The 12,614-nt window shown below is 41.3% G+C and overlaps 1 protein-coding gene across 8 annotated transcripts in view; it reads left to right on the top strand.

The window, feature by feature from the left end:
• Nucleotides 1-12,614, top strand: part of zgc:171551 — a 34,723-nt gene that overhangs the window by 16,098 nt on the left and 6,011 nt on the right. For 3 of the 8 annotated variants that reach the window (XR_015482235.1, XM_087247613.1, XM_087247614.1), the window contains exons 3-6: nt 1,993-2,046; nt 4,199-5,371; nt 9,650-9,778; nt 11,568-11,714. Coding sequence is in view for 5 of the 8 variants with exons in the window: in XM_087247613.1 (XP_087103739.1) it covers nt 1,993-2,046; nt 4,199-5,371; nt 9,650-9,778; nt 11,568-11,714 (1,503 nt within the window). In the remaining 3 variants the exon portion in view is untranslated. Of the gene's footprint in view, nt 1-1,992; nt 2,047-4,198; nt 6,081-6,816; nt 9,779-11,567; nt 11,715-12,614 lie in introns of those variants that run through there. The other 5 variants (XM_088649865.1, XM_088649866.1, XR_015482238.2 and 2 more) reach the window with 4 other exon arrangements.

Genomic DNA, 12,614 nt, shown 5'->3' with positions numbered 1-12,614 from the left:
GTGACAACTGCTGGAAGAGTGTTGTTTTAATGGAATTTATACCGCACGGCACAGGGCCGGAGTGGGACTCCTTTTCAGCCCTGGAGTTTCAAGCTTTAGACCGGCCCACCTCAGTTCACGAATGACTATATTAAAATAATATAAAGAGGATTTCCCCTCGGGAGACCAACAACAGACTCTTCATCATTATCATCATCAAGCCTGTTCAAAAGAAAGCTCATAATTGGGAAACGTGGCGCGAATGTCCGATGAAGTAGATTTTTCAACTTGAGCGATTCACGTGATACGAGCGTCAAACGTGTAAAATTCTCAACTCGCGCCGTTTCATTTGTGCGAATGGCGCTGCAGGATGTCTATTCGCATCTTTGCGTTGACTCAACATGTAAATCACTCGCGCTTGATGCTTCATCTGGTGTGAACGCAGCCTAACATACATGCAGTTTTAGCTAAATTGTTTGTGCGCCCTTCAAAAAAATCTATTGTCCCCTCAACAGTTAGATGTAATGGGTTAATAAATAAAAAGTAAAGTTCTACATTTTTATATTTTTTTATAGTCCTGATTTATTATTTGTGTTATTCTGTGTCCAGTTATTAACCAGTAATTAACCAGTTATCCTGTTTTCGGTGATAATGGGTTTGACAACTATACGATCTTGTATCTTAAATAACGAGTTTAAAATATGAAAACATGCTGAGATTACATGAAATTCATATTTAGCATCTTAATGCTTATAACACAGGTGTCAAACTCAGTTCCTGGAGGGCCGCAGCTCTGCACAGTTTAGTTCCAACCCTAATGTGGCGAGGGGGCGTGGCCGAGAGCCGTGGGAACGAAGTGAGATCACCGCGTAAGTGGATACACCTGCGGTGCGCACCTGCCTCGAATCCCACGGAAGGAGCTCTGGACCATAAAAGGAGGACTGATGGCAGAGGAAGCCGAGAGAGGACCGGGCTCGGGCATATTGTTTTACGTTTGCTTTCAGTTTGACGGCAGTCTCCGTGAGGAGCTGCCGTCCCTGTTATTAATAAATCATTTTAAAACTGCGTCGGTTCTTCGCCTCCTCCTTCCCGGGGGCCAAAGGGCCGTGAACTTCATTACAGTGGTGCCGAAGCCCGGGAGAGGGGGCGAGTGTTTGGGAGTTAACCCGAGTGGGGGAGAAACCCGTTCGTCTGCCCAGAGTGCCAGGGTGGCCTGAGGCTTGCGAGGAAAGGATCTGCCTGCTGCTGTCTCCCAGCATGGGGAGGAGCAGGGGACGCGGGGCTCACCACCGGAGGGGAAAGTGCTGAAGGGAGCCATCCCACAGAACCCGGGGGAGTCGCCGCGATCCGCTATGATGCCAGAGCCTGCATCCATCCAACGAAGCGGGAGCGGAGCAGGAGACCAGAGATGCCGCCAGCCAGCCAGGAGAACCGCCGCCGGACGCCAGAAGACGGACGGGTGGATAGATTCCTCCACAGGGCTCCCAGCACGTCGTCGCATCTCTCAGCTGGTGGAGGACCGAGTGGCAGCGTGTCTGGAGAACCGAACCCCAATTTTTTTTCTTTTTCTTCTCTTCCCTTTCTCGGTCTACTCTGTCTTTCCTCCTTTTTTTCCTTCTCCTTTTCTCTCGGCCTGTCTCATATAGGTCTCGCGGGTGCTGTGGCGCCAAAACCCCACAACCCTGTTATTAATAAATCATTTTAAAACTGCGTCGGTTCTCCGCCGCCTCCTTCCCGGTGGCCAAAGGGCCGTGAACTTCATTACACCTAATTAAACACATCTGATGAAACTAATTGAGTTCTTCAGGCTTGTTTGAAACATACAGGTACGTGTTTTGGAGCAGGGTTGCAACTAAACTTTACTGGGCTACGGCCCTCCAGGAATTGAGTTTGACACCTCTGGCCTATACGTTTAGTCACGTTTTTAGATTTAATACATAATTCTTTCATGTTGTGTATTAGATGTTGTTTTTTGTGCCTGTAAATTGAGTCTTGTCTTATTTTTCTCTGTAGAGCTGATGGTGCTGAAAGAAGAGACTGAAGAACTGAATGGAATAGAAGAGAAAGGTCAGTTTGAGGGACACCAAGATTTAATGACTGATGATTGCGACCCACCCACAATGTGAATGCGCAATTAGAAAATGCTACAAAGTAGTTTTGAAAATACTTGAAAAACAGTCAAATCTACAAACCTAATAACACAACAACGCAAGCTTTAAAAGCTTTTGAGTTTACTCGCTTCATTCCTAACCCGTCACACTCACTTCACAATAGACGCAGATTCATGGGCAGGGCTTCTGTCTGCCCTGTGACACTTTGATGCTAAAATGGCTAACATGGAGTTTGCTGAGAGAGTAGCTGTGCTTTGTGCTTTAGGAAGGCTGATAAACAGTGTAGATTTGTTCAGCGCCTTGTCTAAGTCCACTAGATCCATTCAGAGGTGCACCCAGCTCTGAGTTCATCAGCTCCTCCAGAAACTATACCTGGGTGATTGAAGCTTTCAGCGGTGCTTCAGATTAAGACGAGCCCGGTTTGATGAGCTGTTGTCTGGTGTTGGCATGAAGATTTCTAAAGTTTTCTAAAGATTTCTGAAGACTTAAAGTTCAGATTTTGCAACTTGAGGGATTCACGCGCAAACCACTCGATCCGCACCACCTCATTCGCGCACATAAATGGACAGAAATCTTAAATATGGACCAATCGTTTGCTTTTTTAAAGGTCTAATCATCTTGTTTAATCCCGCCCCTTTTCGCAAGCTCAAACTCTAGTGCAGGGGTCACCAATCTTGATCCTGGAGGGCCGGTGTCCCTGCAGGGTTTAGCTCCAACTTGCCTCAACACACCTGTCTGGGTGTTTTAAGTATACCTAGTAAGACTCTGGCTGTTTCTCAATTCCAAGAACGCAGAGAATGGACTTGCGTCCTTGTGGAGACCGGTCTTGCCAGGTGTCCTCGGAAGAACGAACTCAGGAGACCGCGAGGGCAGAGAATGCGTCCTTTGAGAAATGGGATGCTGCGTTCTTCCTGATGGTCATGTGACCTTCACGTGTTTTAAATGGAAATTATTTAAACATTAAAGCACACATACAACGATTTATTGTTTCCCCCTTCTTCAAAATATATACTTTGCATAAAAACATTATAAATATACTCTGCACACTATAAATAAAACAAATTTTAATACGAATTTCAACAAACAAACAATCCTTAATGCATTTATTCCTTTATTAAGATATTCATGTTAATGTTTACTTCCACCGTTATATTTAGGGAAACTCCTGAGGTAAATAAGTGATATCTCTGAACTTTAATAATAAATCTAAATAAAATGCAGCGCTTCCCACCTCCAGTCGCAATGACGTCTGGGACTTCCAGAGCGAGTTCGGTGCTCAAGTCTGCATCGGTGCGTCCTCGATATCAAGAACACATCCGGGAAGTTTCACGCGTCCTCCGTACTTGCGGTCTTGAGTATTGGAACTGAACTTAGGCAGCTGATGATGACGTTACACGAGAACGCAAGACCGCTGAAGAACGCATATTGAGAAACAGCCCTTGATTAGCTTGTTCAGGTGTGTTTGATAAGGGTTGGAGCTAAAATCTGCAGGACACCGGACCTCCAGGAACAAGTTTGGTGACCACTGCTCTAGTGTGACCACAGCTTAAGTCCTTGATTAGTTTGCTCAGGTGTGTTTGATTAGGGATGGCGCTAAACTCTGAAAGACACCACCACTGTCCCAGGAACAGGTTTGGTGACCCCTGTTGTACAATTAAACCTGAAAGTGCCTTGTGTTTATGCTATCCACAAACTTTAAGCACTTTAACTTAAATCCCACTTAAATAATCCATTGACCTTGGAATGATGAAATCTTAAAATGCTAACTTGCCTCCACTCTAGTCCATGAAAAACAAAACCAAGTTCATGCATGAATCCACACATGGTAGATGGCTTCTGCGAGAGGGAAACAGATCTGCTTGTGAGGAAGCTCTGCAAGATCTTTTAGAAAACTGTGGATCACATCACTTCTGCTACCTCAGTTCTCTCTGATAAAGTTGTAAATATTGCAGGGAAAAACTGTGCTGGTCTGTCCAGTTATTGGACCCACCACTTTCCGCAACTTAGTACTTATAAGATCTTACATGTTGTTGTTGTTGTTTATTTTGCTTTTCTCATGTTCCTTTGTGCTTTAAATGTGAGTTAACCTGTTTTATATTTCTCTTTAGAGCCGATGGTGATGAAAGAAGAGACTCAAGAACTGAAGGAAATGGAAGAAAAAAACCAAGACTTAATGACTGCTGAAATGTCCACCATGACAAAAAAGACTTCACCTCGGAAAAGAGACCAGGAAATCAAACCTGTTGGTAACTTCACCTGCAGTCAGTGTGGAAAAAGTTTTACTCAAAAATACAAGCTTAGAGTTCACATTCGAGTTCACACTGGAGAGAAGCCTTACTCGTGTGAACAGTGTGGAAAGAGATTCATTGAAAAATCAAAACTTGTATCCCACATGAGTACTCATACCAATGTAAGGCCTCACTCATGTCCCGAGTGTGGAAAAGGTTTCAAACAAAAGCAAAATCTTGCAATTCACATGAGAACTCACACTGGAGAGAAGCCTTTCTCGTGTGATCAGTGTGACATGAGTTTCAGTCAAGCACATTACCTTAAGGCTCACATGAACGTTCACTCCAACGAGAAACCTTACGCCTGCCAACAGTGTGGAAAGAGATTCAGGCAAATTAAAATCCTCAGAAATCACATCAAACTTCACACTGGAGAGAAGCCTTGTGCCTGCCCTCAGTGTGGAATGAGATTCATTCATAAACAAAGGCTTGAAACGCACATGAAGGTTCACAATAAAGCCATAGAGGCGATAAAGCCTTTCCTTTGCCAGCAATGTGGAAAAGGTTTTGTTCAAAAGGGTACCCTTAAAATCCACATGAGAGTTCACACTGGAGAGAAACCGTACACTTGCTCACAATGCGGGAAGAGTTTTACACAGAAAAGCAACCTTAAATACCACATGGTAACTCACACTGGAGAGAAACCTTTCCCTTGCCAACAGTGTGGAAATAGTTTCAGTCAAAAGAAATGCCTTGAAATCCACATGAGACTTCACAATGGAGAGAGACCTTACACTTGCTCTCAATGTGGAAAGAGTTTTACTCAGAAAGGCAACCTTAATTCTCACATGAGGACTCACGCTGAAAAGAAACCTTTCCTCTGCCAACAGTGTGGAAAGAGTTTCAGTCAAAAGAAATGCCTTGAAATCCACATGAGAGTTCACACTGGAGAGAGACCGTACATTTGCTGTCAATGCGGAAGGAGTTTTTCACAGAAAGGCAACCTTGATTCTCACATGAGGACTCACGCTGGAGAGAAGCCGTTTATATTTGGTCAGTAGAGTTCTGCATCGAGTACTGTTTCCGTTTCAGACATGCATGGCAAATGGCAGTTGTCATTTTACAGCTGTAACTATCTGCCAGGACCTTTGTAAGGTTAAATTTTGCCCCCAAAATATGACACTCAAGTGATGATTACCCTCAGGGCCGTGCAGATACCTTTAAAGGGGAGATCGATCGCAAAGGGAAGAGCGGGGGGAAGAGTGCGAAGTTTACATGTTCTCCCTGTGCTCGCATGAGTCTCCCCCAGGTTTCCTCCCACAGTCCAAAGACATGCGACATAGGTGAATTGACCAAACCAACAAATTAGGACTATAGAAGAGGTCTAGTCAGCAGTATATTTCCATAGCAATCCATAATTTGCCATTCATAAGCGGGGGAGTTCTTGAGATCTACTCGAGCTCAAACTACCCTCTCACCCTTCTATCGGGAGAGAGCCCCAGGATCGAGGATCTTTTGAGCTCAGGGTTCTCTTCTGGGACAGCATGCCCAATACGCTTTATTATCAATCATTAACTAAGGGTGAACCCTTGAAAAGGAAACATTGTTCACTCACTTTCCTTCGGCTTATTCCTTGCTACGTCAGGGTACGCTACAGTGGGACGAACCACCAGTTTTTTTTCACACAGTGGATGCCCTTCCAGCTACAACCCAACACTGAGACTTGTACTCTCAGAACTAGAAAACACTCACACATTCCCCCGTCCACACCCTACACCAGGGGTCACCAAACTTGTTCCTGGAGGTCCGGTGTCCTGCAGATTTTAGCTCCATCCCTAATCAAACACACCTGAACAAGCTAATCAAGGTCTTACTAGGTATTCTTGAAACATCCAGGCAGGTTTGTTGAGGCAAGTTGGAGCTAAACCCTGCAGGGACACCGGCCCTCCAGGACCGAGATTGGTGACCCCCGCCCTACACTGTGGCGGGTACTCCTCTCTGATATCGCTAGAGATATCCCAGTCACCTGGTCCCATCAGCACTCATCACCAGCACCTGCAGCCAATCAGAGGGAGAGTACATAAGCAGACGGCACCAGAGCTTCAGTTAGCTACAAACTCCCGATTCACCCTACTCGCCATCCAGAAGTCTTTCTCCAAGCACTACTTGCCTTTCATCTACAATTACCTTCTGGAAATGTTGTAAATAAATCACCCTCCTAAACAAAAGTCCTAAACAAAACTCTGACTAAGAAATATTGAATAGAGGATCCTGGTTTCTTTAACTATGGTAATAAATGATGGTATCCAACACACATGAGGCATGAATAACACGTTAGTGAATTAAATGGCAGAGGTGGCTTGTTTGTTTGCCCACCTGGGTTTAGCTCCAACTTGCCTCAACAAACCTGCCTGGATGTTTCAAGTATGACCTTTCAAGTAAGACCTTGATTAGCTTGTTCAGGTGTGTTTGATTCGGGTTGGAGTTAAAATCTGCAGGACACCGGCCCTCCAGGAACAAGTTTGGTGACCCCTGCTCTGGAGGAAACCAGCGTGGTGACGTTAATCGAACTATGCAGACATCCCAAGTCGGGAGTCACCCACATATAAATAGGGACTCCCAGATTCCCGCAAAGGAATGATAATCTCCTGGAAATCACGCGTCTCCTCCCCGGTCCTCAAATACGTCGCTCCCTTCTCCAATGCATCCCTCCCTGCTATTCAGATATGTCGTGCGCAACCCCATCACTACCACTCCCTGCCTCCGCTCAAATACGTCGCGCAGACCCCCCCCCCCCCCCCCCCCCCCCGCCCCCCCAGCTCTTCAGATACGTTGTGCTCCTCCCAAAGGGTACCTAGCATGGCAAAAAGGTACCAAAAGGTGGAGATAGACGCACAGTTGAACTCAATTGTTTTACAGAGATACGTCGCTAGCACATGCACAAGCTTAGAGAATGAAAACAAAGGAAGCCTTTTTTAAATACACAGCCTAGACATTACACTGTAATAATATATACATATAATAACAAGCCATGGTCAACCCGAGCTCAAACAAAACCTCGTCGCCGTCTTGATGAACAGCCACAAAGCCTGTTTTGTGAGAAGTGCTTCTCATATGATATGTGCATGATGAGACATCCTCTCGAGTAAGAATGACGGTGACTGAAATGTTCTGTCTTACAACTCGCCAATTGGTACCCTTTTTGCAGTGGAAACGCAAACCTAATAAAAGTGACCCGTACCATACTGTACCACTTAGTGGAAATGGGCCATAAAGAAATAGGCAGCCTACTTTAAGAATCAATGGCTGTGTTCAAAACTGCCTACTACTCAGTAGGTACTGTATTTGAATTTAAACGTACTACTCATCCGTTAGAAAAGTACGTTCTATGCAGTATACAGTACATCCGCTATTTTGTCATGGTCACGGGACCCACTTGCGTCAGTTGTGTCGCTTTACTCCCATTCATGAATTTGCTTGCGGGGCATCATGGGATAGTGCAGCGTGCATGGGATACGCACTCCAGAATCTCGCCGGAAGTAGTAAGTCATCCGGGTTCTTCTCGCATACTGATTTTCTCCGCTCGCATACTGATTTTAGCGTACTATATAGTATGGAAGTATGCGGTTTCGGGCGCAGCCAATGTCTTTGTTGCACAACAGTGCATATGTTACAGTACAGTTTCTCTATACAGTATGTAAGTTTGTTTAATTCTACTGTCTGTATATCTAAATGTCAAACTTGATAAACAACTTTGCCTGCTTTAAGGCGTTGATAATATTTATTTTTATCAATGATGATAAACAACTTTAATGAAGTCAGATGAATAATTGATTTAAACATGCCATCCTATAACTGCTTTCTGGTTTTAAATGATTAATCAATTGTTATTACACAATTCCTTATATATAAAAAAAGCTTCACCACTGAAATCCTGTCAATGACAGAATGTTTATTTTGACTTTTCATTGTGCGTTTTCTCTTTTAGAGGAGGTTGATGGGGACTAAAATAATGTTTTCTGTTTCCACTAAATTCTAGCAGTTTTAAATCAGTTTTTATAAAGTTTTAAACTAGCAGTTTAAAACTAGCAGTTTTAAATCAGTTTTTATAAAGGTAACCTGAGAAGTAAACATGCAAATGTAAAGGTTGCTTTTAAAGTATTTATTATATTGAAGACAAAATTAATGGTCATTTTATGTAATACACTTTCTATTTTTTTATTTTTCATTTCCCTTCATATTCTTGTGAGAAATTGAGTATGATGCATTTACTGTGGTAGCTTTTAAGTTGAACAATTAATAAATAGTTAAAATAATAAAATACGTTTCTAAGCAACCAATTAATTTTAAATTTTGTAATATCTTTTTATCCTTTTAGAAATGTTGATTTTGATATTATTCATTGTGATAAGACTTTTATTTTGGTTGTGAGCGTGTGAGGCGATAGACTGCGACATACTCCTGTCTCTGTTGTCCAACGAAAGGTTTGTGCTTTAAGGATTTTAAGGTTTAATAAAAAACATATATTCGTTAGCTACTTTGTGTTTCCAGTCGATGCTATAAAACAATAACTTGACAGAAAATGTAACGCAACAATTTATATACTTGATAACGGAAAAGCTGCGTCTGATTTCTCTCTCCGTATCGTCAATCTGTTAGTAAACATGAGTTCAGGCACGGGCGGGTAGACTCCGAGTCATTTGAATCAACCTTGTCCTCAAAATGAATCATTTTTGAGTCGCATCACCGCACGCTGACGCAGTGTTGCCAAATTAGCAATTTTGTTGCTAGATTTAGCAACTTTACTACTCTAGCAACTTTTTTTTTTCAATAAGCACCTAGCAACAAATTTAGCCATTTCTACCCTTCATTTGGCTACTTTTAGCAATGTTTAACATTAGTCTGGCTACTTTTAGCAATGTTTAACATTAGTCTGGCTACTTTTAGCAATGTTTAACATTAGTCTGGCTACTTTTAGCAATGTTTAACATTCGTTTGGCTACTTTTAGCAATTGTTAGCCTTCATTTGGCTGCTTTTAGCAATTTTAACCTTCATTTGGCTACTTTTAGCAATTTTTAACATTCATTTAAAATGTTAATCCACAACTGATGTGGAGAGACAAGTTTTACTGACCAAATGTTAATGTTTGTTCGAGGAAAAACATCATATATAGAAATTATATAGCTAATATTGAGTGTATAACTATATTTTGTAATATTTCATACCTTTGTAAAACTAGTTTTGAGTATTTTTATCTACTCGGATGATTTAACGTCATTGTTTGAGTGTGGATTTCTTTTGTTTCTGTTCATTGTTCTCATTTTAAACAGGACGAAGTGTCCAAACACAGAGAAAAACTCCTGCTGAAGCAAAGATGGCGTTTATTAAAGAGGAGAGTGAAGACCTGAAGATTGAAGACACATTCACGATCAAACATGAAGATTCTGAGGAACAAACAGGTTAGTTTTCTTTCTCGAAGATCACTCATTTCATTAAATGTCTGCTTTTACAGCATGCCATTAAATCCTGAATGCTTTTAGATCTCCATCCATCAGCTCAGCAGTTCATTGCAGGTCTTCTGTTGGGGTTGACCACACATTATGAAGAGCTTTTATTTTGTATGTGAAGGGAAATCTCCAAATTTCACAAAAGTGAGCTGTTTCACAAAATTTGCAGCAAATTTGGTTCATTTTTTGCTGCTTAAAACACATAAATTGATACATCTTAATTAGGGCTGTAACGATACACCAAACCCACGATTCGGTTCGTATCACGATTTTTACTTTATTTTATTTCTTTTTATTTTTTTGTGGGGTGGGGAAAAAAAAGATTTTTAAAACTTTTTTTTATTAAATAACATTTGAAAAATCTTTATAAACTAAATCAAAGAACAATATTACCTATGCAAGTTATTAACAACATAAATAGCCATATATAAAATAATTAAATAGCCAAAGCTATATCACTTTTGTTTTCTTTGTAACAAAATACTGTTGAAAAACCAAACAGAACTAAACTCCATTGTGTAGATGGTTCAAGCATGTTGAAAATTCTTTTTCAATCAAGTTCTCTTACATAGAAAAAGTAAATTAAATGGCTACTAGGGATGCTCATTTCGGTTAATTTTGCTAACCGACAACCGCCGCTCATTAATCGGTTATTAACGGTTAACTGGTCAGATTACTATTAATTTTACATTAAACAAATTGACGTGTCTATTTTGTGTCTGACACATTAAATATTGCATTTTAAAATACTAATTTATTTTTATATGTTAGCATATTAATAATAGAACATAACAACAGAGGATCTTCACGCACCTGCAGTGTTTAGCACAGAAGAGCAATCTAAATAAAATGAATAAAATAAATAGGACTGCCCTAAATTATTTTCACTTAAATAATTAATTTATATTACAAAACGAAAATACTGATTCTTTTTAATATCCGGCATAGGCTTTTTTTTCCAATCATGTTTTTTCTTCCGTCAAATAAAAATCGCAGACTTCCTCAAATTGCCCGCTTCACGGTAAATATGCATTTATTTAATCCCCCGCTGTTATTATTATAATCACAAAACCTTTTACATTTTTAATAGAAATCATTATTTTAAAGATTATGTCCTGATATAGCCTATGGTTTCCTCTCTCTCCCTCGTGGTTCAAGTGCGCGCGCTGCCTGATGAAAAGACAACAACACGCGCGCATATGTAGACTTTTTGTAAACAGTTTTGTTGTTAAAATATGATATTGCATTAATGTGCATACATGCTTTATAAGCTGTAAAATAAAAGGTAAAGCCTATTTGTTGCGTTTATTACACAGATCCAGGTCAACATAAGCGCTGCAGCATCAACACGTCTGTATTAAACAGCAATATTCTTCTTCCATTTTTCTTCTTTAGCAAATGTGTCTGTAGTCACGGGTTACACGTTATCGTCCCGCGAAATAAGTATGCCTTGCAGTTAAACAAGGGGCCGAATACAAGGCACACCTCACTGCCTTTATGTTGACAAGGAGGAAAAAAAGAGGCGCGGTCCTCTCATGAAACGACTGAATCAGCTGGGTATCGATTGTGCAAAAGTGTTGCTGTCTGTGTTGTTGTAATTGTAATATTTAATACTATTGTGGTATTCATGATTTGTACATTCATCCAGCTCTGGATAACTTAAAACAGCGATTAGACCTTCAGAGCGGCATTAATGCGTCCTGAAGTAATTGAGTTTAGCTTGTTTTATTTTTCTCTTTAGAGCTGATGCTGCTGAAAGAAGAGACTGAAGAACTGAATGAAATGGAGGAGAAAGATCAGTTTGATAACAACCAAGACTTAATGACTGATGAGAAATCTACTCAGACGAAAAAGACTTCACCTCATAAAAGAGCTCAGAAAGCCAGAGGTAATGGTGATTTTTACCTGCTGTCAATGAGGGAAAATTTTTACTCAAAATAACCTAATAGTCCATATTAGAACTTACACCAGAGAGAAGCCTTAACTGTGTTAATACTCACATGAGGATTCACACTGGAGAGGAGCCGTACATGTGTGGTCAGTGTGGAAAGAGTTTCTATCACAGAAGCAGCTTCAGATCTCACACGAAGGTCCACATTTATGAGGCAAATATCAAAAACCTTGGCGTAAGCACAATGGCTTCTCGAAAACCTTGCACCAGGGGTGTCCAGACTTGGTCCTGGAGGGCCGGTGTCCTGCATAGTTTAGCTCCAGCTTCCTCCAACACACCTGCCTGGAAGTGTAGTATACCTAGAAAGAGCTTGATTAGCCGGTTCAGGTGTGATTAATTGGGGTTGGAACTAAAATATGCTGGACACCGGGTCTCCAGGACCTAGTTTGGACACCACTGCCTTACACAAGCACTACAGCAGTGGTTCTTAATTTCCATCCTCAAGCCTCCACCCTGCACAATTTGTATGTCTCTTTTATTTGACACACAAGGATCAGTTCATAGATTTGTCTATTAACCAGCTAATGATCTGAATCAGGTGTGTTAAGCTAAGGAAACATACAAAAAGTGCAGGGTAGGGGGCCTGAGGACTGAAATTGAGAACCACTGCACTCCAGGGTCCCATGGGTCATGGAATATCTGGAATATCATGGAATTTTAAAAGGTCTATTCCAGACAGGACAGGGATATTTTTGGTTCAAGTCACAGAATATCACGCAGATGCCGATTGGAAATGCCGTTCCATATGAGACAGATATATAACTGGTCAGCACATACTCGATGGTTCCCTTGTAGAAGGTGATAAGTATTAGAGCGAGGGTCACTAAGGGTGCTTTC

The sequence above is a fragment of the Danio rerio genome, chromosome 4 (assembly GCF_052040795.2).
Source record: "Danio rerio strain M-AB ecotype USA chromosome 4, GRCz13ab, whole genome shotgun sequence".
NCBI lineage: Eukaryota > Metazoa > Chordata > Actinopteri > Cypriniformes > Danionidae > Danio > Danio rerio.
This window is presented reverse-complemented; position numbering and strand designations above follow the sequence as displayed.